Source organism: Passer montanus, unplaced genomic scaffold, assembly GCF_014805655.1.
Source record: "Passer montanus isolate IOZ18808 unplaced genomic scaffold, ASM1480565v1 scaffold1, whole genome shotgun sequence".
NCBI classification, from domain to species: domain Eukaryota; kingdom Metazoa; phylum Chordata; class Aves; order Passeriformes; family Passeridae; genus Passer; species Passer montanus.
In genome coordinates this window covers 13,227,030-13,250,272 of record NW_024356504.1, presented here as the reverse complement: position 1 = coordinate 13,250,272, position 23,243 = coordinate 13,227,030, and the positions used below count along the sequence as shown (strand labels likewise).

The 23,243-nt window shown below is 58.5% G+C and overlaps 1 protein-coding gene and 1 non-coding gene across 2 annotated transcripts; both read left to right on the top strand.

Annotated features, from left to right (window-relative positions):
* The first annotated feature begins 3,164 nt into the window (after positions 1 to 3,164).
* WNT10A (Wnt family member 10A) lies at positions 3,165 to 20,712 on the top strand. Its single transcript, XM_039697908.1, has 4 exons — positions 3,165 to 3,483; positions 6,196 to 6,458; positions 14,269 to 14,645; positions 19,586 to 20,712. Exons 1-4 carry the CDS (start codon positions 3,425 to 3,427, stop codon positions 20,051 to 20,053), a joined length of 1,167 nt encoding a protein of 388 aa, XP_039553842.1. The 5' UTR covers positions 3,165 to 3,424; the 3' UTR covers positions 20,054 to 20,712.
* Positions 16,882 to 16,954, top strand: TRNAV-GAC. The gene has a single exon. It is a non-coding gene; the product is annotated as a tRNA-Val (tRNA).
* Positions 20,713 to 23,243: the final 2,531 nt, after the last annotated feature.

Genomic DNA, 23,243 nt, shown 5'->3' with positions numbered 1-23,243 from the left:
CCTGCTGTGAGCACCAACACTGTGGGACACAGCAGCTGCTCTCCTCCCCAAGTCAGCAGGAGCGTGTGAGTGAGACACCTGCCCTTGGAAGTGATTTTGAAAGGATGAAAGCGCTTCTCCTCTGATTTTCCACGGCATTTATTTTGTGTACAGGATCCTAACAAACATACAAACATCTGTGCTCCTGAAGCCTGGAAGCAAGGGTCCCTCCCACAGGGAAGGAGCTTCTGGTGGGAAGGTGTCCCACTTTCACCAGGGGATCTCTGGTGGGTCCAGGCTGAGGACAGCACATCCTGGGTGTAATCCCTGGGTGGCCCAAGAAGGAAAGGGGTGCTGAGGACCTGCTGAGGACACTGAGCCAGGAAGTTGCCTGAAACTGGAGGCTGTTCCTCCACCCCACCTCTGCCTGCTAAGTTGGGGTTCAGACAGTCTGCTCCAGGATGTAAAGGGGAAATTCAAGACAGGAGCCAGGTCTCGTGTGAGAGGAAGTGGAGAGAGTGGGAGCAATGGCTTCTGTGTTAGGGACCACTGTGTGTCATGTCCTCGAGTCTGCTGGTGTGTTCTGTCCAACCCTGACACCACACCTCTCATCACCAGTCTGCTCCTCTGCCTCCTTTGGTGTCAGGGGACTAAAGGGTGTCCTGACACCATTCCCAAACTCCTGTGGGACACTGCACATCCCTTGCTGGGTGCTGGGGGATCCAGGAGGGCAGCAGCTATGGGGGAAGTGATGAGTGCTGGGTGATGCTGCGCCAGGAACCTGTCTGTATTTTCAGGTCCTTGCCTGAGGGACAGAAGGTTCTGCACCCTCACCTCTTGCTAAACTGTGTGGGCAAGGAAGCTGGAGGGTAGATGCTGGCTCTGTACCAGTGTCCATGCCTGCACGCAGGCTAAGCCCACTCAGGAGCAGAGCAGGGGACAGGAGAACAGCCAGCAACCTCAGGACTACAGAAGAAACCTCAATGGTGATGCCACCCTGCTGCACCCAGGGGAACCAGCATGGCCTGAGGGCTCACCCCCAGACTGCAACGCATTTCCCAAAGGAAGCACATTTTCCTCTCTGGTGCAAACAGGAACCATCACACGAGCAGAGAAGGTCGCTCCTGTCGGTGCTGTTGTGCTGATGGGGGGATACACAGTGCCTACCTGGTGGAGAGTGGTTTGCCACCTGCCAGGCAGCTGTTTATGGCCAAACACCAGCCTGGGGTGGGCTGTGCTGGCAGGGGACAGTGGGGACCTGCAAGCCTACTGCCTGCCACCCCCATCCCCAGTGCCCAAGTGGAGGCCCCTAGCCCCAGAGTGGGCACCCAAACTAAGGGGATACCAAGTATCCCCATGAGTGGGAAGAGGCTGCATTGGGGCAGATCTGCTGCTAGCCCAGTGAGCCTGGGCTTTTCTACGGCTTCCCTCCTGTCCCCAAGGAAGCAGCAGGGACACACAGGGATAACCTGCAAGGCTACTGCACAGTTCCCAGATGAAAGATACCCTGCCCACTGGGACTCCATGAAGGTAAGGGGTGCCCAAGAACTAAACTGGTGGGCAAAAATTGGGTGTCCAACCTGGGAAAGCTCATGGGCTGAGGCTGGGAGTGCTTGGTGGCCCTACTGAGGGAAGGCAGAACCACATCCACAACTTCTCCACAGGCACTGGCCCTGCAGCACTGCTCTCCTAGCACTGGGTTGGGGTAACCCATAAGGGGGCAGACACATGGGATGTCTATGGCCATTCTCCATGCCCACACACACACAGAGTCACACCCCCAGCATGTGCCACTCACACTCACACTCCTGTGCACACTGACAGGCACTCACATGCCTTGCACCATCAGGAATGCCTTCCTGCACAACCACAGCTCGTGCCAGCACCCTGAGCACACACTGATACCTCTGTGAACCTCCAGCATCTCCTGCACACCCCACACCACAGGGACACTTGCCCTCACTCTTCCTCCATGCTATGCACAGCCCTCTCCCAGTGTTCACTCACTCCATGCCCGTGTATTTCCTGTCTGCTGGTACAGTCACTCCCCACACACCCCACACCCTGCACTCTCTCCATCCCCATTAACACTTACCCATGCCCTCATACCCTGCCTGTTCACCCTATGCCTCAATCACATTCAGTCCACGCTGTCCACACGTGACCACACTGCACACACTCACTTTACACCCCGTGCACATTCGCCCCACACCCAGTGCATGCAGGCACTGGGACTGAGGACAGTCATACCCTCAACACTCCACACGTGCTCACACTCAGCACTCACACCTTCTGTACCCCACGCACACTCACCCCTGCCATGCACACTCACCTGTACACTGCTTTCTCACCCTGCTCGAGTACAAGGTTCCCCCCTGCTTGTGCATGCTGTGCACACTCACCCTTGTCCCACACGCACTCAGCCATGCCATGCACAATCACCCCACACCCTGCACCCTCACCCACACTCGGTGCACTCTCACGCTGAGCACATTCACTCCACACCGAGTGTATGCTTACCCCACGCTGTGCACATTCACCCATGTTCTGTGCACCCTCTGCTTCCTTGTGCACACCACTAAACCCCACGACCTTTTCCCCACGCCCTGAGCACACTCCTCCCAGCAGCGTTCAGTCCCCTAAGTCCTCAAGAATATGGTCCCACTCCATGCACGCTCCCGTCCCACGCCCCGCACAGTCCCCCACACCGTGCACAAAGCCCACGGGCCGCGTACGCTCGGCTCTCCCCGCACACGCTCACCCCACACCACGAGCACTTACCCCGCACCCTCCGCACACTCCTCCGCGCTCAGCGCTCCCACCACACACACTTCTCCGCGCTCTGCACGCTTACCTCACACACCGTGCCCACTCACCCACGCCGTGCCCACCCCACGCCGCTTTCCCCCCGGCCCCGCGCCCACTCTCTGCCCCCCCGCCGCCCGCTCCCTCTCCGGTAGGCTGCGTGCGACACGCGGCTCCCCGCCCCGCTGCCACCCTCTGCCCCGTCCTTCCCCCGCGGGCTCCTGTCTGGACGTGTCGGGACTCGGGCTCCGGGCGCTGAGTAATGCTCGGCGCAGCGCGATCCCAGGCAGAGCCGCTGCCGCCGCCGCTCCGCGCCCAGCGCTCCCGGGGCGCTCCGGCCGCGACCCTGCTCGCTCCGCCGGAGGCCCGGCGACGGGCGGGGGGCGCGCAGCCCTCGCCGGGCTCGGAGGGCGCCGGGGCGGCGGGAGGCGGGGGGCGCATCCCGGGAGGATGGCAGAGCCGCCCCGGCGAGCCGAGCCCCGGCGCGCAGGGAGCCAGTGAGAGGGAGGAGAGGGGAAAACACAAACAAGCAAACAACCCACAACAAACAAAGCGGGCAGAGAGCAGCGCCGAGCCCCGCCGCCCCTGCCCCAAAGGCGCCCGCCCGCCCGCAGCCCGCACAGCCGCTGCCCCAGCGAAGATGCGCCCGGCCCTGGCCCACGGACTCTGCTCGCTGCTGCTCAGCCTCTGGGTACCCAGGTAGGAGCTGCACCCCTCCGTCCCCAGCCCCGCCGCTGAGAGCCCCGGCCCCGCGGGGAGGGCGCCGCGGAGCCGCCGCGCCCAGCCCCGCACCGGGGGCGGTCTGCCCGGGGGCTCCGGGGGGTCCCGCCGCCCCAGCCCGGCCCCGCGCTGCTGCGGCCCCCCGTTCCAGGGGCTGTCAGGGCTGCTGCGCCCCTCCGCCTTCCCCCGTCCCGACGGAACGCCGGTGGGATGCGCAGCTTCGCCCGCTCCAGGAGGTTGTCCCCCTTCCTCCCCGGCCAGAGACGCTCCAGCGCCCGCCCCGACTGCCTGAGTTTCCCCGCTCGCCCGCGGAGGACGGGGGAATGCCGGCTGGGATGTCACTGTCGTGGGGGTCGGTGCCTACTGGATCCCCCTGAGTCCTCCCCCTAGCTCCGCCTGTCCTAAATGCTTGAGGGGTAAGAGGGGGCCACCTGCTTTCCAGAAAGTGAACCCCCAAATTCACCGTCCTTGTCCGTCTTTGCCTTCCCTCTGCCCGCTCCCAAACTTGTGCGCTGCAGGCAGCCGGGGGTTAATCCTGGTGCTGGTACGAGTGGAGGGGGGGGGGGGGGAGCTCCCCACGGGGGGGGGGGGGGGGGGGGGGTCCCCCGCCCTTCCCCCTCCCTCCAGCCCCTTTAAATATAATTTGTTAACGTTGGGACTTGTATTAATTAAAGCTGCAGCCGCTGCAGCCTGTGACCTGGGGGCCTGTCACCGTGAAATCAAGTTTAAATCCAGATTTAAAAGGGGAAGAGAGCTGGGGGGAGCGCTGTATCCTCCTAAGAAGTGTGACAGTGACAGCTTCTTGCCGGTCCCTGGCCCTCCTGAGCCCTGGGTGGAGCGAGAGGCAGAAGGACCTTCCCTCTACTCTCTGGAGCCCCTGCCTCAGTTTCCCTGCAGCGCAATCGGGAGAAAGACCGTAGCATCGCCCCCATCCCGGGATGCCCTGGGAAAAGATGGCAGACGCTGTGTCAGGCTCAGGACAGGGAACAAAGTCATTGCAGGGTTTGGGGCAGGAGCTCCTGGGGCTGGAGATGGTGGTAGCTGTGTCCTGCTCTGCATCTTTTGTCAGCCAGGGCTTGCTTGACAGTGTGGGAAGCTGGGAAGATTTCCCCTCCTGTGTACGGGTTTTGGAGGGATTCACTCCCTTTGTCTCTCTTCTCCACTCCACCTCGGCTCTCCCTATTGGAGTCACTGTGGACTTGTACTGGGGCATATTCATATGCTACCCGTGAAGGTGGTGGGATGGGTATAAACAGCCTTGGGAAGCTGGAGAAAGCAGCAGCCTGATCCTGACAGTTCTCCCTCTGCCCTGAGCACGCTGTAATTCAGCAGAGACGCTGGGGCTGAACCCTCCCTCCAGAGCTGGGTGAGAGCTGAGCTGAGGAACTCATCCCCTGACAGCTGCTTCTGTCCATGTACCTGCACCAGGCTTGCAGGGTTTGAGGGAACAGAGGGGGAGTAACTCTTCTCCCCAAGACCTGGCAGCTGCAGTCCTTCCTCCAGCATCCTCCTCCAAGCCTTGTTTCTGTAATCAAAGTTCAAAGGGCTTTGAGCTCCTTGCTTCTCCCGGGGACCCAGCTCATGCCTGTCCCAGGGAACAGGGAGACACTTTCCTGGGGAGAGCTCCCAGCAGGGACCAAGCTCTCCTGACCAAGCAGTGGGGTGGTGCTGAGCTCCTAGTGGACCATGCTGAGAGATGCTGGATGGTGCTGGGCATCCCACTGTCTGCTGCTTGCTTTGGGGTCTTCCACTTGGACACTCTTTATCCCAGAGTCCTTCAAGCCATTCCCTGGAGCTGGGCAAACACTTCCTACTGTCTCCTTCTCCAGATTTGTCTGTCATGTGTACCTCCATATTAGCTCCAGGCATCTCCTTCTGGACATGCTTTGTCTCCCCACATCCCACATCCCACATCCCATCTCCACACACTCCACACTTCCCCAGGTCACATCTGTGTTTGTGTAAGTACCTGTACCCCTGCCATGGACCTTGTGCCTCTCCTTGCACCCATCCACGTGCTGCTCTCTGTGCTTCTGTGGCTAGGATGTGACAGTGGACTTGGGATTGTTGCTGGGAGCTTGAGGGTAGTTGGCACAGTGCTTGGCTCCATAGTTCACAGCTGAGCTGAAAAGAAAAGGCTGATCATTCCCTTTACCTCCCTTGTAAGGACCAGCAGTGTTGGGGGGATACAGGAGATGCAAGGAGGGGATCAGACAGCAACGCTGGCTGGGATTGACCTCCTGCTCCAGGTCTCTCAGTTCTCCAGGGGGAAGCCCATGCTTTCTGTGGAAGGTGAGCTGGGGCATTGTGTGCTGAGAGTCTGCAGTGCATGGCCAGTGTGGGAGATCCCTGGTGGAGCACACAGAGAGAGTGCAAGCCTGGGAGATGCTGGGCTCCACGGGCAGGATGGCCAGATTTGACTGCTGCTGGGCAAAGGCTGCCAGGGTGTCTGTACTGTACTTACGTTGTTGGAGGTGATTGCAGCCCCAGTGCTGCTGGTTTTCTCTGGATAAGCTGCCATTGAGTACAGGTTTTTTCCAGCCTTCCCTATAGGCAATGGGCACCGTGTGGATTGAGGAGCCTCTCCCTTCCCCGTGTGTGTACCTCACAGACTTTTCCCCTTCCCCAGTGGAAAACCAAGTGGTGGACACATCGCTTGCTCTGAGCTCAAGGGTGTCCTTTCCCTCCCAGCTCCTGCTCCAATGAGATCCTGGGCCTGAAGCTGCCGTCGGAGCCAGTGCTGAATGCCAACACGGTGTGCCTGACCCTGCCGGGGCTGACGCGGCGGCAGCTGGAGGTGTGTGTGCGCCACCCTGACGTCACTGCCTCGGCCATCCAGGGCATCCAGATCGCCATCCATGAGTGCCAGCACCAGTTCCGGGACCAGCGCTGGAATTGCTCCAGCCTTGAGACCAAGAACAAGATTCCATATGAGAGCATCATCTTCAGCAGAGGTAAGGGTGGGACGGTCCCCTCCTGTCCCACTATCCAGCAGCTGCTCTCTGGAGCCCTCATGGGCTCCCCTGGGCCCCTGCACAGCCCTTCCCTGGCCCAGGGGATGATGAGGTGAGCTCTTCAGCATCCCCATGGATGAAGGCAGACAAATGTTATAGTCTGCCAGACAAAGGAGCACTGCACTATGGCAAAGCTACTCCATGTACCTTTGTACCTGCACCGGCCCTTGTCCTTAGCTGCTCCCCCCTGACCAACTCCAGCTGCTCCTAAGACTCTTTCCAGGCCCTCCTGCTTTCTGGCATCTTCTCTCTGTGTGGTGTAGGCTGGTGTTTGGAACAGTGCCATGGGCGTGCAGCACAGTTGATGGGTCTGAGGGTGGATGCCATGCTCTGGGGTTTGGTTTGGTGGATTCAGTTGAACATCTTGGCTCAGTCCTGCTCTGGGGATGGTGTTTTGGTGTGTTGTGATGAGCTGAAATGCCCCTAACTAGTGGGATGTAGCTCTGTGAGCCTGTCACCCTGGTGCTCTGCCCTTGTGTTGGCTTTCCAGTGCAAAGGGCTAAGGTGTCTCTGTGTTGTGGGACCCTAAATCATGATGGCAGAGGGGACAGGGATACAGGCTGTCCTGGGAGCTCACCTGCCCACAGACCCCCCAGCTGTGCTGCTGAGAGCACTCTCCTAGCTGTCCACGTTCTGCCCAGGATGCTGGTGCCAGGATCTCCTCTCCCTCGCAGTCATGTCTGGCTCTGCCTGTATCAGAGCCTCCCTGGCTGACACTCTCTCCCTCAGGAGCAGACTCTGGGGGTGCAGAGGGGCTGCCTGCATGGTGCACATTAGGGTTGTGACCTGATGGGATCTTCTAGAGGACTTGAATGTCTCTTTTCACCCGAGTACCCTTTCTTGAAACCTGTGCCTCAGCATATTTCTAAGTGCCCATTGCCACAGGCCATGGTGAGGAAGGACAGTGTGGTGCCAGTGACCAGCAGTCAGGGCGCTGAGGGCAGGCCAGCTGCCCAGCACACAGACCACTCCTCCAGCTCCCAGGAAAGGTGAAAACTACCTAAGAAACTCCTTTGTGAGAGTCTCAGCCGATGCCCAGACAGAGAGTTGCAACCATCCACTCTTCTTCAAACATCCTTCCACATCCTACATCTTCTTTCCCTGGGACTGTGAGGAGAGTCTCAATGAGGAGAGGTTGGCAGCTTGAGGCTTACATGTCATTGAGGGGATGTGGTGGCAGGAGCCCATAGGCAGCTGCAGCAAGTGGGGAGAAAGCTGGAGAGAGGATCACAGAAGTGTTTTAGTGTCTGAAGATGTCCAGGGCAGCATGGACAGCCTCACTGGATGGAATGCTGCCTTGGAGCATGTGTGGCATCAGGGCTGTGGCCCTGCCATGGAGCAGCTCTGGTCCCTCTCAGGACCTTAGTGCCTGGAGAAGGGCAGCGTCTCTTCCCTCTGTGAGCAGTGCCCAGGTTAGGGCCTGGCAGGAAGGGTGGGGACTGTCAGCCCTGATAAGCATCGAGGTATTTCCAGGTCCTCTGAGGAATGTGGTTCACTTCTAGTCTCCTCGGGCGGCAGGAGACACTGACTTGCTGGCTCGAGTTGCTCACACACCCAGACAAGCTTCCTTGCTCTGGGTACCACCAGGCTGGAGAGAAGCACCAGCAGCAGAGAGCATTGGCCTGCATCCCTCCCTCAGCTCACCTTGCCTGCTGGTGGCCCCAGTGCCTGGCACCTCACTTGTGTCTCAGATGCTCCTGCAGCCCTTCCTGCTGTCAGGGCTGTGACCGATGGAGGTGGGGACTCCCACAGACCCTGGACTCCTGCCCTTGTCTTGAGCTATCGGATATGGCTCAGCCCAGGCTCTCAGCATTGGTGGGATCTCATTCTCTGGAATGGAGACACGACATCCAGCAGCTGGGCAGGATGGAGGCAGGGCTGGAGCATCACTGCAGGCAGGCGTCTCATGGCACTCCTCTTTTGGCAGCAGAGGTTGCAGGATGAGGCCCAAGCACCCAAGCTATCTCATGTAGTTTCTTGGAGCCATTCTGGCATGGAGTGAGCCTTGATACCAGAGCCCTGGCCCAGTTTGAACCCACTCATGTCCCTCAGTAGCAGTGCTGGAGCTGTGAGCCTTGCCTTCCATCTGTTACAGGCACAGCCATCAGAGAGGGGGTGCATCTCAGGAGCCCAGTGCTGGAGGAGAGGCGAGTGGTGGAAGTGAGGGGTGCAGGCTCCATGGTGCAGACTTTAATGCAGCTGACCTCCAGGGAGCAGGTCTCTGCTCGGCGCCCTGCCCCATCCTTGCCGTGCCTGGGAACGCAACGTGCTTGTAGGATCATTGTTTGTAACCTGAAGTGACAGACCCCTTTAATCTTTCATTCCTTTTCCCACTTCTTCTGCCATCAGCTCAGCCGTGCGTGAATCTCACTTTAAATTATTTGTAGCTGGCTTCTCCCTCCCGCTCTCCCCGCTTGGCTTCGCTCCCCAACTCTGTCCTGTCCTCCTGCATCTCTCACATCTTCTCCAGCGTGGGCATGAGCCAGACAGGATGCTACACTGTTCCAGGCTGTCCCATGGTGCCCATCCCACATTGCCCAGTACCCCACACTCATGCTGCCAGGGACCTCATCCCCTGGGGACAGAGAAGAGGACAGTACCAGATGAGTGCCCATCTCCTCATCCTGCTGAGCTGATCCCAGAAGTTTGAGTGCAAGCTCTGGGGAGACAGGAAGGAGAGGCTTCAGACTGGAAGGGCTGGGAGTGTGGGGTGGCTTCAGAGCAGCACAGCTGGAGACAGGGATGCTGCCAGCATCCTGGGCAGAGCACAGACCTGGGAGATGTTGCCATCCCTGGGGCATGGGGAACAGTGGCTGTGAGACACAGCAGCACATTAGTTGCAGGACAAGGAGGGTGCCCAGGAGGTTACCATCCCTGCTCTTACAGACTCACTGGGTTCTTTTGAGACACCACCATGGTCTATGCGTTGTTCAGGTCTGGTCTTTTGATGCTGCATCCTTGGGGAATGAGATGTCCTTTGTAACCTCTGTTGAGTCTCTAGTGCCATCTGCACCCCCCACCCTCCTTGGTCCACGTTAAGCCAGGCTCAACAGTGCTATTGCAAATCCTCTGCCTGTCTTCCCTGGCTCCCCAGCTGGCTGCCTGTGTTCACCACCTTCCTGCCCATTCTCTGGCACTATCACTTCTGCCAGGACTCTCTAGTGCTGTCCCTGGTCCCATCCTTCTCTGCTGTACCTCCCTCTCCCTCCATGTGCTTGCCTGGTGACAGAGACATTCTCTTCTGGCCTCAGGAGAGGTAGGGGGATGGAGCAGTGAGGTCAAGGCAGGTGGCTGCATTTACACCAGCAGTGGAAATAGGTCCCCTGCTCCGAGGGTGAGCAGCATGATTGTGCCCACCCCACTGGAGAGGATGGCCTGTTGTCCTGGTATATTGTCCCCCCACAGCATCTGTGGGCTGCCAGGCACTGTGTGCCTTGGCTGGGCTGACCCATGCCAGTCTGCCTGACAAAAACCAAGCTGCGGATGGTGGTGGGTCACTGAGTCTTGGTCCTTGTCCAGTACGTGTGCACCCATGGGTGGGTACAATGCCATCAGGGCTGGGACTGTCTGGCTGCTGAGCAGAGGCTGTCTGAGGTGTGCTATGGGACTGACTATTCCCCTTTGCTCATCCCAAGCCCAGCCCCGTCTACATGGAGCTCTGAGAAAATTAGGAACCCCCATGGAGGGGCGGGATGTCCTTGAAGGCCCTCAAAGGCTCATGGTTGGAGGGGGCATGACCCTGGCATGCAGTAGGTCTTGGTTCCTGCTGCCTTTGGAGAGATGGGTGATGCTTCCATGCCCTGTACCCACCTTAGAAGGGCTCACTGGTGACAAAGGGTCTGCATGGCCACGGCCAGATCTTGATTTCTTCCAGCAGGGAGTGGAGAACTCCCTGCAAAGATGGAAACACCAGGTGCTGGGGCCCAGCCAGCTGTGAAACGGAGCTTGGGGAAGCTTTGCTGCGTGCTGAGGGAGGCAGGTGCTGCTTCAGCTATCCAGGGAGATGCTGCCAAGCTCAGGACCCCGGCACCCAGCTCTGCAGAGCCCCAGCCAAGCTGCGGTGCCCGCAGACCGCAGCGCCTGGCCTGGCGCACCTGCAGCTGGGCTGCTGGCAGGGTTTTGTGCACCCCCAGGCAAACCAAGGGCTTTGCCCACCCGGCCCCGGAGCACATGCGGGTTCTGTGGATGCTTGGCTTCATCCCTGTGGGTTCCCCCATTCCCTGGACCTGCTCCCCACCGGTGGTGCGAGCGAGAGCCTGGGGCCAGGCGGGGCTCCTGGCGATGTGGGGCCGCGCTCGCTCCCTGCAGCCGGCACGGCAGCGGGGCCTGCTCTCAGAGCGCCGTGGGCGGACGGGAGCGAGGGCTGCGGGCTGTCCCTGGCACGCTCAGGAAGGTGCAGGGAGGCAAGTTGGGATCTGCAGGGAGGCATTTAGTGCCTGGTGCTGGGCCAGACCCTGGCAGGTTCACCTGCAGTTTAATTAGGGAGAGGGGAGGGGAGGGAGCGGGGCTGGGGGAGAGGCAGCATGTCGGGACTGGCCGTCTCAGCAGGCCTCGCAGGAGGTGGAGGGAGAAGTTCTCCTCTGCCTTATATCAGGGCTGGGGCAACGTGCCCACAGCTCCTGGCAGCTGCACCCCACTCTTGGGGGGTATTGCCATGAAGGGGGCAGCTGAGCATCCCTGGGGTACCCTGGGGTGGGCCCACGTGAGGCTGTCCTGCTGGCTCCCTCAGTGCCACCCAGGCACTGCAGTGGGGAGTGCTGGGAGAGAGTTGCTGCCTGGGTGTGATGGTGAGCTGTGGGAGGAAGGCCTCCAGCTCTCCCTGGTCTGCAGACTGTAGAGCCCAGAGCTGTGCCTGAGCCAGCCCTGTAGCCTTCATGCACATCTGCTTGAGAGATGGAGGAACTGCAGCGTCCATGGCAGAGCCAGTGTTGCTGGGACTTGGGGTCTGCCTAAATGACCCCCCCTCTCTTAGGCACAGCTTGACAGGGAAAATTTTCCCTCCTATGAAAGCTGCTTTGGGATTTGACCTGGGGAAGAGATTTCAGACCTGTCCTCCTTGCCTAGCATGGTCTTTAAGTACACAGCAGGCTGGATGCCGGTGGTGGTGTCAGAACTGTGTCCTCCTTTCTCTCTTCCCTGCAGGATGCAGTACTTCTTGTACCTCCTACAGCTACACCTCTTCTGTGGTCTCTGGAGGGGTATGGTGACTCAAAAATCACTGCTGAGGTCTTAGGTGGCTGGGGTGGCTGGAGAGCCTCCCTCCAAAGGGCTCAGGGCTGACTCCACACACCACTCTCGGCTGTAGTTCCTGGAAGCTTCCACCCTTGCTGAGCCCACGAGGCGGGTGGTTGTTGCAGACATGTTGCTCATTGCCATGTTGCTCATTGCTTTGCTTCAATCCTCTGTCTCTGGTGTGGCTGGGATAGAGCAAGGAATATAAACTGAACCTCCTAGCAAAACTGTACTGGCATGGCTGCTGTGATCCCAGTGCTGCCCTGACCCCTCCCCTTTGCTCACAGCTCCCCATGAGAGCAGGTGAGGGAAGAAGGGGAGAAGGCAGGGAAGAATGGTGGGGCCAGGCAGAGTGATACTGAGCAGGGAAAGGACCACGATGAGATGGGAACAAGACTTCCTGAATGCTGTGATGTCATGTCTTGGGGACTAGTCTGTCCCCTGCCCACAGCCTGGGGAATGGCAGCTTCAGAGGAGAGGACCCATACATCATCCGCCAGCTCACGTATGCTTGGAGAGCACTAGAGGAAGAAGGAGAACTGGGGCTTTAACCCACGGGTTTCCCAGCCAGGGAGGGCGCCCAATCAACCTGACCTCTTTACCTGTAAGGACACGGGCTTGCTAGACGGACTGGGTGGGGTAGAGCTTGTGTCTGGGCTCCAGAAGAGATTTTAAGGACATGCCACACTGGAAATTATTTTTTAGACTGGAGAAATGTGTGAGAAAGAGGCAGGGCTGAGAGGAGGGTGTTGTGCTGGGTGAAGGGTTTGCTGTCCCCAGGCACTGGCTGTGTGAGCAGCTGGGGGTGCCCAGTGGGGTGGCACTGACAAATCGGGCTGTGCCCAGATTTGGCATATGAAGGGCTGAAGCTGGCCCAGATGGTGGGATCAGAGAACTGACATACAGTGGATTTGGGAATCCAGGAGAATTTTCTGTGCTGGTTCTCCATCCTCCATTGCTCACCTGGGGACTGAAGCTCCCCAGATGTGGGCCTTCATGCTCCAGCAGCGCTGTGGGTGTGTTGCAGGCACTGCCTGCCAGCACTCTCCCTGGGGAGGCTGCACGGCACAGTGTACGCACCAGCGGCCCCATTACCTGCCCGCTGAAAAATGTTGTTCAACTTGTGCATGGAAAGAGGCAGGCTGAGAGCAAGCTTGTCCCACACCAAGGGGAAGCTGGGAGAGGCTCCTGCTGGCTTTTAAGCAGTGCCTCGTTAATTTTTTAAATGCACCAGTGTCAAATTAACACACAAAAGAGCAGCACGACTTTAAATGCAGGTTTCCGGGCTGCATTTCATTTTCCTTTAATAAGATCATAGCGTTTGCTCAGCGGGCGGCAGCGAACCGCGGAGGAGACGTGCGTGATGGGGAGCGCCGCCAAGGACAGCAGCGCTGGCACTCTCACTTCTCCTGGCTCTGTGGCACAGGCAGGGAGCTGGCAGGGCTTTGGGGTGCTCACCTAAAACCCCTGTTGGATGGCGTGGATTTGGTGAAGAAAACACCCGAAAACGTGTTGTCTGTTGAGCTGTGTCAAAGCCAAACTGCTCATGTCCAACAGAGGGAGAGAGGCTGGGAGATCCAGCTATTTATTTATTCACATGTGACGCCACTGGCACTCCCTCCATCCTTGCCTCATGCTGGGGCCAGTCACTGTGCACCAAAGCAAAGGGCACTGCAGGCTTCCCGCCTGACCTGGGAACCACAAACAAAAATATTACTTTGCATTTCAAATAGAAGGGAAACTCCCAGGGAGGAGAGGGTCCTCACCTGGCTTCAGTGAAGCCAAGAGATTCTCAGGTATCCCCTGCTCACAGCCACATGGAGCCCCTTGGAACCCCTTCTGTGAGACCTGTCCCTGTCCCCATCTGCCCTGTCCCCAGCTAATGACACTTGTGGATGTCCTCACTCCCTAGTGTTTAATGACAACCAGCTGCCAGCTCTGGCAGTGCACGGTGTGGTCACGGCATGCTCTGACTGACTAGGGATGCTCGTATTTTTCCAGTCACATTTAGAGCTTCTTGTGGGACCTGGCAGGGTTCAGGGTGGGAAGGGATTTGGGCAGATGAATGGGGATGGACAGGCAGTGCATCCTGCCCTTTTTACTGCCTAATCTGCACCCTGTAAGTAAGCAGAAGTGTCCTATTCTTCAGCAGAAATATCCCTCGGCCAGTGTTGTATTTAGTATAGTAGGAAACTCTGAGTGGAGAGGGGAGAAGGGATTGCCTTTCCCATCAGATCCATGATGCTGTGGTGGCATCTCCTGGAGTGATGTGGGAGCAGGGTGGTGGTGGAAGCTGGGGTCCCAGCTAGTGCAGGGCAGCAGTGTGTCCTGGTGGGGATGGGGCTGGAGAGCAGAGAGTGGCGATTCCCTCATGGCCTACGTGGGAGCTGGTGCATCAGGAAAAGCGAGACACAAGCTGAACCTCCAAACCCCTACACGCCAGCATGACGATGAACCCATCCAGCCCCTCACGGGGGTCACTCCACCCAGCCTGAGCCGCGGTCTCTCCTCCTTGCAGGCTTTCGGGAGAGCGCCTTTGCCTACGCCATAGCGGCCGCCGGCGTGGTGCACGCCGTGTCCAACGCCTGTGCCCTCGGGAAGCTGCAGGCCTGCGGCTGCGACCAGAAGCGCCGCGGCGATGAGGAGGCGTTCCGGCGCAAGCTGCACCGGCTGCAGCTGGAAGCCATGAACCGCGGCAAGGGCATGGTGCACGGCGTGCACATGGAGCACATGCCGGCAGAGACCCCTGGCCTCCAGGACTCCTGGGAATGGGGAGGGTGCAGCCCTGATGTGGACTATGGAGAGAAGTTTTCCAAGGATTTCCTCGATTCCCGGGAAACCTACAGGGATATCCACTCCCGGATGCGGCTGCACAACAACCGCGTGGGCCGGCAGGTGAGTGGGGACAGTGGTGGGGAGGTGGTGGTGGGAACAGGGTCCCCAGGACATGTGTGGGAAGGCTGTGAGGGGCTCGTGCTGGCTGCTGTGGGACCATTTGTGAGTCCGGGATTGCTCCCAAGGCACCCCCTCTCCCAGTATTGCCCAGAACCAAGGCATGATGCCCTTAGCAGGACAGGGCTGCAAGGATGTGCTGGCCAAACACCTGCTGGGAGCAAAACCTCTGAGCATTGCTGCTGTGGCCTTGCCAAGGGACGCTGTCCCAGGCCACTGTCACCTGTCTGTGCTGCAGTGGTGCTGCTGGGGTGGCACAGCAATGATTCTGGCTCCTGCCTCTCAGGAACTGGGTGGACTGGTGTTGGGCAGCTGCAGTGGGGGTAAGCGAAAGACAGGGAGGAGAAAGTCACTGGCATCATGGGGACACAGCACAGATTCTGCAGCACCTAGACACGTCTCTGCCTCCAGAAAGGGAGCCAGTGCCCTGAGGAGGCAGATGTGAATGAGATTGAGTTAGGCAGTCGGCTCCTATACCAGCTGGGAAACAGAGCATGCCCTTGGGAGCAGAGGTGACAGCCCACAGCCTTGTCCCCCATCTCGAGCAGTGTGCTGGAGCCTGTTCAGGCAAGCAGGACAGCCTCCCCTCCATTCTTATGATGTCAGGTCTCGTTAAAGGTACTAATTAGTAGCTCACTCTGTCTGGAAGCTGAGGTTTAAAAGCAGCCTGACACTGGAGACAAGAAGCGTGCAGGCAGGAGGGGCTGGGAGGAGGCTGCATTTCCCTGCCTCCTTTTGCTCAGCAGCAGGTGAGAGATCACATCCATTGACTCCAACAGGACACATGTCCCCAAGACCCCAGCCACATGCTGCCAGAGCAGTGCCAAGGGATGTGTAGTGGCTGCAGGAATAAATAATTAAAGGTCAGAATTCTTCAAGGAGTGTTTCCTTGGGATGGCTCAGACATTTGGATGTGTCTCTTGCTTTGAGCATGTTTGAGGCCAGCTGTGAGGTGAGGATGCTGCAGAGCAGGACCTTAATGTGTGGCTTAACCTGATGCTGGAGCTGAGCTTTACCACCCTGGAGAAGCCACCTCAGTTAGGCCAAGCTGTAAATGCCTCGGGAATACCAAAGCTTTTGATTTGTTTGGCTTTGTTTGCTTGTGTGTGTTGAAAGCTGGCTCAGTGTTAGGCAGCTGAATCCTCTGCAGACTGCTCTGGCCTAATCTGGGCAAGACCCCCGTTCCAGTTCTGACTGCAGGGCTCATCCTGATTCCCCTACATCTCTCCACGTCCCGGATCTCCGGGACTCTTGGCAGTGCTCAGAAACATGTGGTCTGTGTTCCCTATTTCCCAAGGGAAACCTCACAGCCTGCAGAAGGAAAGGAAGGTGAGAGAGGAATATTTGCTGTGGCAGGATGTCACAAAACATTTCCCGTGGGATCCAGTAACAGTGAAAATGCCTGGGGTCTGCTTATCCCTGAGGACAGACAGGCACGAGAGTCAGCTCTTGGTGGCTTCAGAGACAAGATCTGGACTGATGAAAGAAGAGTGGGAGCTAGAAGAAGAGGCAGAGGAAGACTAAAGGAATAAGGAGGGAACAGTACCTGTGCAGGTGGAGAAGCAGTGCCTGGACAGGCTGGCCAGCTCAGGACCTTGTTGAGATGAGGGTGTGAGCCCATGTGTGGCTGTGGGTGCCAGGCATTGGAACAAGGAGATGATGCTGTGCCTGGTCTGTGTCTGTTGGTGCCATTCCTTATTGCCAGGGCTGGTCCTGGGGATGGGTTCCCACTGGGGATGGGTTCTCCAACTCCCCACCTGCTCTTACAGCAACGCTGTGGGTCCCACACAAGCCCCACTTACTACTAGGAGCAATTTTCCTGCTGTAATAAGGAGCAATCTCCTGGGTTTCCCAGGAGAGGAGTGGCTGTGCTGGTTGCAGCTGCTCTGTGGTCCTCCCCTCCAAGTCCTGGGGCTTGAACCTCTTTAGCAGAGCAGTGATGTGGAGGTGCACGCCTCATGCCATGCCCTGCCAGGCACCATCCCTCTCCACAGACCAGGTAGCTGCAGCACCCAGAGCTCTCCAGCACCTCACTGATTCTGAGCATCCTCTCTGTGATTCCTGTGTATCCCAAGGGTGCTGTGTGCCTGTGGGTAAGCCTGTCTCCTGGCTCAGACCCTAGAATGCAGGAGGAGGTGACAATTCGGTGAATGGTGGCATCCAGGTGCCATCAGATGTGGTTTCTGTAGTGTAGTGGTTATCACGTTCGCCTGACACGCGGAAGGTCCCTGGTTCGAAACCAGGCAGAAACACACAGAATTTTCCTTTTTACATCCAGCTGTGACCCTGGGCAGGGGATTGCAGCTGCAAGGGATGTGCAGTATCCTCTGATGGTGGCGGTGGTGGCCTTGCTCCTGAGAAATAGGAAGCCCTGGGATAATCGTTGCTTGGTCCAAGTCAAGACTGAGGTGGGTGTTCTGCATCCCTGGCAGGCAAGGCAGCAAGCTCCCCAGCAAGGAGCAGCAGGAGTGTGGGACTCTGCAGGTCCTCCTAATTCACCAGATCAGAGAGCAAGAGAGGATGAAAGGAAGCCAGGAACTACCCATTACCCTCACAACAAAGACCTACGATAAAGTTCTTATGAGCGTGCCTGGGAGGAGCTGGGAATGTGTGAAAGAAAGCACCAGCGAGTCCGGGCATGTGTCGAACTTGGGTGTCTATGAGACAGAGAAAGGACGGGTGAGGGTGCATGGAGAAAATTCAATGACAGAAGCATGGGGCCAGGACTCAGATGGGCCCTTCTTGCATCTCCCAGCTCCGTCAGGGTCCTGTCCCCTCTGTGCTCCCTGTGCAGGAGGGAAAGACCATCAGCCATTGCTGGTCAGGGGTGGACGGGTGTTGTGGTGCTGGGGCTCAGGATGTTCAGCAGTGATGTCTTGGGTGATGGAGATGGTGACACTTGGCACCTTCTTCTGCCCCTGCTGTGAGCATGGGGCCAGGACTCAGATGGGCCCTTCTTGCATCTCCCAGCTCCGTCAGGGTCCTGTCCCCTCTGTGCTCCCTGTGCAGGAGGGAAAGACCATCAGCCATTGCTGGTCAGGGGTGGACGGGTGTTGTGGTGCTGGGGCTCAGGATGTTCAGCAGTGATGTCTTGGGTGATGGAGATGGTGACACTTGGCACCTTCTTCAGCCCAGCTGTAGGCCCAAATGAAGCCCTGTCCAGCTGTCACACCACTGTCCCCTCCATCCTAATGGCCAGCCTGCCAGCCACAGCCCCGAATGAAGATTTTTCCTGGTCCAGCCAGGAAAGGCCAGCAGGGAGGGAATGTGCGAAAGGGTCCCAGTGCCAGCGTGTTCCCAAGGATAGTGACAAGAACAGTGGCGAGCAGCTGGTGTCACACCCAGGACATGGTGGAGAGGCCAGGTAGCTCATTACCTGTGAGGTGGAGGCTCTTCCCAGCAGGAGCAGGACTCTCAGCAGATGAAAGCCAAACTCCAGCCCAGCCCAGACCTCTCCGCCATGTGCCCCAAGCTCCAGGCGTGTTTCCCTGGCCTGCCTTCATTACCATAACTGCTTAACAACTTGGAGATTTACTCAAAAACAAGAAAACAAGGAACAAAAACTACCCACCCCTACCTAACAAGGCACTCCTGTCACATGTGTCCCTCCCAGGGAGGGGGCAAGAACACGCAACATGTGGCAGGCATGAAGCCAGGTAGATGGGCAGGACTGGCATTGTAGGACAGCACCTTTCACAGGGACAGGTGTCCCCTGGAATCCCCCACAAGCCCTGGAGCAGGGCCCTGGGTATGGGGATGAGCCTGTGATAGTCTGCAAGCCCCATCTGAACCCCTGGTGAGGTTTGGGTGTCCGCATGGGAAGGGAACTGAGCACATGGATATGGGGGCACACAACCCAGCAGGGAATCCCTGCTGGGACAGAGCAGAGGACATTATAAACTGTCTCTTTCCAGGCTGTGTGGGGATGTGGCCATGTTGTGCCACTCAGGATTGATGGCATGAGATGTTTCTCTTGGCTTGGCCACAGCAGTATCCCTTACAGGGATGGGGGATGCAGGGGATCCCAGCATGCAGCCTGGGGGCTCAGCAGCCTTGCCCAGGGAGTCCAAGGAACCCCACACTGGCCTCTGACCCCTACATGAGCTGTGCTTTCAGGCTATCCCAAACCACAGCCAGAGCCCAGCCCGTGCACCCTGGTCCTTGAAGGGGGTGGATGTATAGCACTGGCCGCACTGCAGCCTCTACAAACCATAAGTCAGGGATGTGATTCCTGCCTGGAATTTGGGTGTTGCTGGGAGGCAGTGCCTCAGCCCCCTGGCACTGTGGCCAGGTTGGCTGAAGGAGAGCAGGCAAGAACTAAAAGCAGAGCTGCTCCTAGGACCCCCAGAACCAGGAATTTGGGATGAAGGCCTTGGGGAGGGGAAAGGAGGGGGAAGCATCCCTCTCCCCTGCCCCACTTGCAGTGCTACTGCCTGGTGAGGTGCTGGGAGACCCTTGCACTGGAGAGGTCCCAGTACGGCTGCACAGATGCAGCCATGCTCCATGCTGCCTTTTAACTGGGGTCCAGGATCAGGCTGATGCTGCTGGAGCCAAGCAGCAGTGGGAGGTGAGATCCAGGCTCCTTCTCCTCCCTGTGCTCAAAGAGCTCACCCTCTGCTTCAGGTGCCAATCCCTTGATGAAACATAAAAGCCAGTTGGTATTACCAGGATGGGAAGGGACAGGGTGTGGGACATGAGTTGCACTGGGCACAGCAACAGGGTGCAGCCTTGCTGGCTTTGCAGTTCCAGGGCTTTGATGGCTACTCATGCCAGCCCTTGATGTTCCTGTAGTGCCAACCCACACAGAGCTCCATTGTGGCTTCTCCAGTCCCCAAAATTCATCTCCTTCATGCTAACTCCTCTGTCCTTCCTTCCCCGCCCAGGTGGTGATGGACAACATGAGGAGAAAGTGCAAATGCCACGGTACCTCAGGGAGCTGCCAGCTGAAGACATGCTGGCAGGTGACGCCTGAGTTTCGCCTGGTGGGGTCTCTGCTCAAGGACCGCTTCTACGGGGCCACCCTCATCCGGCCCCACAACCGCAACGCCGGGCAGCTGGAGCCGGGCCACGCTCGGCATCGCCGCCGGGCCGGCATCGGAGAGCTGGTTTACTTTGAGAAGTCACCCGACTTCTGCGAGCGAGAGCCGGCCCTGGACTCCTTGGGCACTCAAGGGCGCCTGTGCAACAAGACCAGCCCGGGCATGGACAACTGCGAGAGCCTGTGCTGCGGCCGCGGGCACAACATCCTGCGCCAGACGCGCAGCGAGCGCTGCAACTGCAAGTTCCACTGGTGCTGCTTCGTGGCCTGCGAGGAGTGTCGCATCACCGAGTGGGTCAGCGTCTGCAAATAGCCAGGCAGGGATGGGTGCCCACCCCAGGGTGCCAGGGACAAGCACGCCTGCCTGCGGCAGGGGAGGGAGACGGGGATTGGCGCTGGGCGAGGTGGAGCCGCGATACCCGCTTCCCTCCGCTCCGAGGGAGCAGGAGAGGACATGCTCAGCACCCTCCAAAATCAGCACTTTGTCGTCACCTGGGAAGGGCAGGGCTGCCCGCTGCCCCCCCAACCCCACATGAGAGCACCAAGGCTCCCGGCCCCGGGGAGCCCACGGCCATGCTGTACAGACCGCCGGCACCAGCACCACTCGGGGGGTGGAGGGTGGGCAGGGGAGTGGGGGACTGCCCGCTGGCACCCAGCGGTACGGAGCACGATGGGGTCGTGGACAGCAGGGCATGGGGAGCCCAGGGTGGGAGGGAAGTGGGGGGGACACACACTAGCACTGTGCACAAGTTCCTCCAACCACGTGCGAGGTTGTGCTCGGGGCAGGATGGGGTTGGAGCACCCCACGGGATGGAGAAGGGGCACAGCTCCCCGGGCTGGGGCTCACCTCTCACCTCTGGGCTGGCTTGGGCTTTGTGGCCGGAGGGGCGGGTGCCCGGGCTGTGCTGTGTGTGTCTGTGTTATTATATGGTAAGTTATTTTCTGATTGTGAATAAAAGTGGATTGGAGACAGCATAGGGTATTTCAGGATGCAGCACCCTGCTCTTGTCGCTGCCAAGGGCTCTCCATTCCTCTAGGGTGGAGGGGAAACCTTGGTGCTGCTGACATACTTGTGTGAGACTTTCTCTCGGGTGCTCTCCCGCCATCCCATAATGACTGTCCTGTGAGCTGTTTGCAGACTGGCAGGAGGTGGGGACCCATCGCTGGCATCCCAGACACTTGCAAGGTGCCTGCTGGGAAGCTTCTGTCCAGCTGGATGCGTGCTAGACCCCATCCATCCCATGGGAATCCTGGCTGTTGCCCCCGTGCCCGTGACCATGGCGGGGCTGGGAGCTGCCCCACTGTCTCCCACACTCCTGGGGAGGGATGGTGGGGCTGGAGAGAATGGAGAGGGGAAGGCAGCATGGGTGGGCCAGGCAATGGGGGTCCACAAATGGCAGCTTTCTGTGGTGGTGGGGAGGGCACCCATGTGGCTCAGCAGCCTGCAGGGGCCAGGCAGTGAATCATGCTGCTGCTGTCTCCTGGCTGATAACTTCCCCGCTCCTCCCACGGCTGTGCACCCCTTGGGGCTACACAAAAAAAAAAAAAAAAAAAAAAAAAAAAAAAAAAGTTAATTAAAAAAAAAACTAAATCAAGGAGGAAAACACCAGACTGGAAAGAAGCGAGCAGCCTGGGTCCTGCAGGGAGTGGCCCGTGTCCTCATTTCATAACGCTCACATGCACAGCTGGGGCTGGATCGGCTGGGATGGATGCTCTGCCCTTCACCAGCCCTGGGCGGGAGGGCTGGCTTTTCCCCTCCAGGAGGGACCATGTGGATGGAGTCCTTGCTTCTGGAGCCAGGTGAGGAGAGGAGGAGAATGCTGTAGGTGCTGGAAGGAAGCACAGGAGCTCCAGTGACCTTGTGGCACCTGCGTGGCTCTGTCTGTCAGCGCAGAAGGGACAGCAAGTCACACGGTCTCCACAGTGGCTCCCAGCAGCAGAGACATTGGGCTGGTGTTTCTGCAGAGAACAGGATCTCAGCTTGGGCTTTGGGGCACCCAGGCTTGCCCTGTGAGGCATGAAAGCAATGTTGTTCCCGTGGGGCAAGTTTACACTGACAGGGCATGCTCCAGCAGTTCATTTTCCTACTTTTCCATCTCCAGTATCAAGGCTCTTTTTCCAAATCCCCAAGACTTTTGCCTTTTGGCCATTACCCCAAGGACTAATTGGATCCCTTGAGGTTCCCCTCCCTCCCAGGCTGATCAAAACCCTGTGTCCCTAAGGTTATGCTATGCAGGGCAGTGGAGCTCTGCACTCCACTATCTCCATCTATCATGCTCCAGCACTGGGTAGGTGACGTTGGCTTCCCACCTCCCAGGGGCTGCTTTGCAGATGCCTGTGATCTCAGGGCTGCCTGGGGTGATGGCTGACTCACCACAGAAGCTCTCACCACTGCACTGGCCCTTTCACCCCCGCTTGCTAATCCCAGACCACCTGCTCAGCAACAGCAGGATCCTAGGATGTGACTCGCCCATAAGGGAACCAGAGTGGGGACAAGGTGTGTTTGATGATGCAGAGAAGCGATGCAGGCCAGGGCCATTCCCCCCAAGGACATATCACATCCCCCAGCAAGGCACCAGGCTCTGGGCATCCTGGATCTGCGAAGACTGCAGCTTGCTCTTGCCTTGCCAGCCAATTATAGGAATTGTGAAAGAGCATACCAGTAATGCCAGCACACCTTGGCTGAGACTCCCAGCACAGTGCACAGTGCTCTTTGGTTCTGTAGAGACCCTGTGTGAGCTGGTGACCCTGGGACATTCAGAGGAAACCATAGATCCCTTGATCTTTGTCAGTCTGCAGGGGCATGGTTGGGGTGCAAGTGCTGTGCTGGAGGGGTGCTTTGGGCTGCAGGCAGCACGCTCTGGGTGCAGGCAGCTCCAGGGCACAGGCATCCTGCTTGCAGCATCTCATTTTCCTCTTGGGGCCAGCCGGCTCCCAGTGCAATACCAGTCTTCAATATCTGCTCTGTGGCTTCTCTGCTGAGTGTCTGGGAGCCACAGGCAAGGTGCCAGTGTGCCTGTGGTTACGAAAAACAGTGTCCCCGTGCTTCCCTAGCTGGGAACCAGCCACTGGGCAGCTGTCCCAACAACCACGGTGCTGCACAGAGCGCGTGCAGGACACCTCCTTTCCCCACGGCCACTGCTGAGCCTCCAGAGCCAGCTGCCAGCGAGGGCTTGGCTCCTCCAGGTCTGGGCATTCCAAACTTCTCTTCTATGGACCACCTCCCTGATCCACCAATGGGATATGTCCCAGTGCCACCAAAGGCCCATGTTTCCTCATACAGAAGGACTGTTTGAGGCTGCTGAGCTCCAGCCTTGCACATGCTGGTGCATGGCCCCCTACTGCCCCATGAGGGACGTCTCCACCCTGCAGAGCACTGCACACAGTTCTGGGCTGAAGTGGGAAGGTCCAAGGTGCTTCACCCAAGAGAGAACAGTGAGAGCAGTGACCATCATTGTAGAACAGCCCAGACAGATGATGAAGGTGGTTTCCAGCAGAGGGGT

Coding starts and splice junctions, on each gene's coding strand:
- WNT10A (XM_039697908.1), top strand. CDS start 3,425: ATGCGCCCGGCCCTGGCCCACGGACTCTGCTCGCTGCTGCTCAGCCTC. Junction 6,459..14,268: donor GAGCATCATCTTCAGCAGAG/GTAAGGGTGGGA, acceptor TCCTCCTTGCAG/GCTTTCGGGAGAGCGCCTTT. Junction 14,646..19,585: donor ACAACCGCGTGGGCCGGCAG/GTGAGTGGGGAC, acceptor TTCCCCGCCCAG/GTGGTGATGGACAACATGAG.